We start from the raw sequence: 5,169 nt of genomic DNA, 5'->3' as shown, positions 1-5,169 counted from the left end.
GGAATAATTAAAACATTATTAACGTTCAACAATGAGAACGGAGACGATCGGCGCCTTTCTAAGTTGGCCTCCACAATACATCCCTTGATTATAATTACACCCCTTAAAACCGTAATTTACGTAATGCTGTGTACCCGATTTTAATCTACAATAAAACTATTACTTGTGGCGACAAGATGGCGAATTATTGGCGTATATAAGACACGAAATTGTCTAATCTGCATCAGTGTTTCATCAGATTCAGTTAATGGTAAGTCATTTGCTTAGAAACGCAATTGTTGTATGTGGTTCTTCCAGATGAAATTGTTAGTAATATTAGTGGTGGCTATATGGGTTCACCGGGCTCACTCTCGACGTCTGGATGACGATTTCGACAATAACATCTTAGGGAACCCGGTGGGGTTGGGTATGACAAGTGGAGTTCAACGCGATTGGGTTCGCATCAGCCAATCACCCCCACAGAGTGTTAGTCAATCGGTTGGTTCACGTGTCGAGTTGGAGTGTGAGGCTATGGGATCACCGGCTCCCGTCATGCAGTGGCTCAAAGGCAACACACCATTAACCGAAGTATTTCTTAATAGGCAATTCTCGACCCAATTTACCAACCTTGGTTTACAGAATGAGAGTTTCGAGACCAACGCAATTAACGACGTCCCATCGCACGGAATCGCCAAGGCGAAAAGTCGACTGGTAATCAACTCTGTTCTTCCGATCCATGAGGGCACGTTTACGTGTCTGGCCGAGTCCGGTTCCGAAATTGCGTCAACGAAAACAAAGCTCTACGTTTCCGTACACCATGGAATCTCCGCAAGAAACATCACCAAGCTACTCGCAGGCGGACTCTTAGGCTCACGAAGTCCCGCACGAATCGTCCTCTTCAACACAATATATTTGGATAACATCGGTAAGGGCCGACGCTATCCGAACCGACTAAAACTGTAGGTGTTACAGGAAACCACATTGAACTACCGTGCAAAGCTGTAGGCAATCCCATCCCCGACATCATCTGGCTCGACCCATCCGAAAGGATCATCAACCCGGCAAGCGACGGCCGTATTTCCGTTTTGGGCAATGGCGAATTGAGCATACGCGGCATGAAATGGGACGACATGGGTGTCTACACGTGCGTCGCACGTAATTCAGTGGAACACGACAGCATCTCCACATTTGTATACCCCATGATGGTACGTTTCCCTTTCCTCCAACTATAAAATATGTAACCATGCATAATTGCAGGCTGAAAAATAACCTCGCCATTGACGTTCTACATCTCCAGTCATAATTTGAGTATTATGTAACTTATTTTTCGTCAATATATTTGTTATGCGCATCCCTGTGCCAGTTTGTAGGAATGCTTTAATTAAAAAAAATGTGCAAAAAGGGTATTTCTGCTGCTGCAATCAATTGGAGGGGAAAATAAAACTAATAATTACTTGATCCCGTATTTTGTAATACGACTGATACAACTTAACAAAAATCTCTAGTTTTAGTATTTAAAAAAGGGACGATGTTTGTGTCGGGTTGTTTAAAAACCAAAGTTGTTTAAAAAAATACCCAATTCAGTGGGTTTTATTGGAATTTATTGAGTAATAGTAAACTTTTTTGGTGGATATATGCTGTTTGCGCCGTAACTCAAAAAAAAAAACCAATACCGGATTGAAAACCCTCCGCTGTGCTTTTTAACTTTGAAATTAATTTTCAAGCCCAATGGAGAGTACAGAGTCTTTGATCTGTTTATGTTCTGGTATATCGCAGCATTATCGTTTTGTTCCTAATATGCTTCTTATTTATCTATTGGTATGAACTTTTCATATGGATTTTGTAGGTAACGACCTTTCTTCTGCTTCTGCCTCAAACCACCGAATGGACGGTCGATTATATTTTTCAACGATCGCGAACCACTCCGAGACTTTGTTTCGATCTGGTTGCACTTATATCTTCCCCGACCCAACGCGTAATGCTCTTCGGTTATCTCCCCCCACTTAATTCCCCGTTCAACTTAAAAACGTAACCTCCCAAACGGCTGCTAATCTGATCTACTAATAGAATCTCTCTGCTTTGTACATCATATCTCTAGAAAACCCATTTGCTAGAGACCTTATCTTGCAGTTGATGGAAAATTCCCACAAATTTTGCAAAAAAAACCCAAGCTAGATAACGGCAGATCGGTGGACCAGTTACGTGCATATCGCCTTACCCGCCACTTCTTGTTAAGCCCATTATCTTGCGTATAATCTGAATATGTTGTCTGTTATTGACAGAGGTAGGCCAAGGCAACTTCCTTGAAAGCCGTTATTTGGCAACTGCAAAAGTTCCGTATACGAATGAAAGTTAAATTGAAGTTCCTTTTGTCAATAATCATATAGAAAATATACAGGGTGAGTCAACGATTGCGCGAAGTAACTTAATGTCTTGAAGATAAGATTTTTCGATAGAGTGCTTTTGTATTATGATAGGTTGAATATTCTCCACATTTTAACATTATTTGGAATTATACAGGGTGCGCCCACAAAGTAGGGCGTCAAAATGGTACATTTTTTTAAATAGAACCCCCTGTATTTGAATGCATTTTTGAATTCTACGTGGAATTATACGTCTTTTTTATTATATGGTTAATATCTGAAAAGCTAGTAGTTTTAAAGATAATTCGATTTGTAAGAGAAATTGGGCATTTGCAAGCGTTAGTATATTGCCAAAATTATTACTTAAATTTTGATTCCAGGTTTTATATCTTCTATCTTGGGTTAAGTAAGAGCATTATTCAATGGTAAAAGTCAAATAAATACACTATAAAATATTAAAAAAATAGCTTACAGGGTGTTTTTTTTCTAGATCCAAAGTTACAAAACTTCATATTAAAAAATCTCACTTTTTTTTTAAATGGAACACCCTGTATATTTTTCTGTCATCTTTTAGCTCCTCAAAAAACCTTCAACTTTTGATAATAATGTCCTATACCTATCTCTGATAGTTTTCGAAATATCTTGGTTTTCCTGGTTTTTATATTCTAATCTTAAATAAGTTATATGTAATTTATATAATAGTGAGGTGGCCATGCAAAAAAAGGCAACTATCAGAGATAGGTACAGGACATTATTATCTAAAGTTGAAGGTTTTTGGAGAAGCTAAATGAAAAATATACAGGGTGTTCCATTTAAAAAAGTGAGATTTTTAATATGAAATTTGCAACTTTGGACCTACCAAAAAACACCCTGTAAGCTATTTTTTTAATGTTAATGTTAATGTTAATTGTTTGGGTTAACTTCAAATTTTCCCGAACCAAATTGTAATTTGTCCACGACTACTAACTTAACTGAACGCTCCCTTAACCAAATAATTTATTTATTTAGTGATGTAACTAATTATTATCCCCCTTAGTAGTAATTCACAACCTTAACAATAAATTGAACTCAGTTGGAGGATTCTCATAATTTAATATTAAATTCAAATGGAAAAGTTTTAATTTTTGGATAGATCCACACATACACAAATTATATTACTGTGTCTCTTCACGCCAGAAGGTGTCCGGTGGCCCTTTGGTCAAGCAAGCATGCGTTGTGGTGTATGGGGCCCGGATTAATCAGGGTTTCTCGGTTATGATGTTATGGAAGTCGGAAAGTTTCGAAAATCTGTTGGAGAGCGACCATGGGACTACGCGATGGAGCTCGGCGATCCCAAAGGCGACGTCCCTCACACTGGCATGTATGTGTTGGTTCCCCGTGTGGGTGTTGAAGTGTCGTCCCTCGTATCATTCGGTCGGTCTCCGAAAAAAAAGCGGCGGTTATTTTCGGGCTCTGCAGGCCGTACATCATACGGGAAACAACGTACGTCCTCAGGAGCCCGAACTTCTGGTTCGGCTTCAGCGGAGCCCACTCCACGTGGCTAAGCCATTGGCGAAGGTTGAATAGCGATGGTTTCCACCACTGCCGAATTGATGACCGGATTGGTATCAGCTGCTTCCAGATACTGAACATGGGTTTAGTGCAGGGGACAGTCGCGTAATCATAAAAAAAATACTGAACTTACAACATATCGCACAAATGAACAACTGCAGACGGACGACGATTTTCGCCATGTAGTTTTCTTTCATCCATTCACCTAATAATACTAATGATTTATTTCCGCACGTTCAAAAAAATTACACTATTGTTCGCATTTATCGTAATAGTTTCCAATTCGTGGGTTGTCTACTTTACTCTTCTAATTCACTCCCAATTCGTGACTTACACCAATCAAACTCATTTTTTCTAGTCAATCCGGTTTCTTGACACAAGTGCCCAATGTGCCCAATGACGATATTAAAACTCGAACATTTTGTCTATATTAGGTATACCTATGACGTTATTGGTTTATTCACACTTTTACAATTATAATTTTTTGGTGACTCGGCATTTAAACATACATTTTTCGAGTCCATCTAAAAAATGTGTAGTGAATTGTAAGCACCGGATCTCGGAAAGACTTCGTTACCCCCATCGGAAGATGTACACGCAAATTCGTTCAAGTACGTGTGAAACATGTGAAGAAAATTTGGATGGTTTAAAACGAGATAAGGATACTTTTTCAAAATGTATCACTGGCAAGGAAACCTGGGTGTATTACTCCAACAAAAATCGATACAATCCATGCATCTCCACCCCAAAAAAAAAGAAAACGTTCAGTGTCCAGTACGAACAGTTTTCTGGAATTGAGAGGGGATTCTGTTGATCGACTACTTTAGAGTGCTGCCATTAGGGAGAAAAGAAACTGCTACACGGCAAATGTGATGTGCAAGGGCTAAAAGTTCAACAATTTGTTAATGAATATGACTTCCAGGAGCTAACACATCCGCCCTATAGTACGGATTTATCACCCTACCACTGCTATCCTTTCCCCCAAGTTTAAAAAATACTTACGATGCCAAAGATTTCTGATGATGACCTAAAAGTTGATGTTTGACTATTATGAAGAGCCACCAATAGAAGGTATTTGTTTATTACAGAGACGGTGAAATAAGTTGTAGAGGTTGACGGTACCTTTGCCGAAAAATAAATGTTGTACCGCAATAACTGCCTTTTCTTTCATAACTAGGTAGATTATCTAAACATTTTCCCTCCGAGTTTTTCTGGCAAGGTTTGTATTTCACAATTGGGTTCGAATTTTCAGTAGACATTTGACTAGAACACCTTG

General features: G+C 39.0%; 1 protein-coding gene across 1 annotated transcript; it reads left to right on the top strand.

The window, feature by feature from the left end:
• Positions 1–221: 221 nt before the first annotated feature.
• On the top strand, positions 222–1,437 carry LOC116169691 (neural/ectodermal development factor IMP-L2-like). The gene is made up of 5 exons (XM_031485842.1): positions 222–250; positions 298–567; positions 619–904; positions 952–1,184; positions 1,237–1,437. The coding sequence occupies exons 1-5, from the start codon at positions 248–250 to the stop codon at positions 1,246–1,248; spliced, it is 804 nt and encodes a 267-aa protein (XP_031341702.1). The 5' UTR covers positions 222–247; the 3' UTR covers positions 1,249–1,437.
• The last annotated feature ends 3,732 nt before the right edge of the window (positions 1,438–5,169 follow it).

This window comes from Photinus pyralis, unplaced genomic scaffold, assembly GCF_008802855.1.
Source record: "Photinus pyralis isolate 1611_PpyrPB1 unplaced genomic scaffold, Ppyr1.3 Ppyr1.4_LG4, whole genome shotgun sequence".
NCBI classification, from domain to species: Eukaryota; Metazoa; Arthropoda; class Insecta; order Coleoptera; family Lampyridae; genus Photinus; species Photinus pyralis.
The sequence above is the reverse complement of the archived record's forward strand: the minus strand, read 5'-3'. Positions and strand labels throughout refer to the sequence as shown.

Coding starts and splice junctions, on each gene's coding strand:
- LOC116169691 (XM_031485842.1), top strand. Junction 568..618: donor GCAACACACCATTAACCGAA/GTATTTCTTAAT, acceptor CTTGGTTTACAG/AATGAGAGTTTCGAGACCAA. Junction 905..951: donor AATATATTTGGATAACATCG/GTAAGGGCCGAC, acceptor TAGGTGTTACAG/GAAACCACATTGAACTACCG.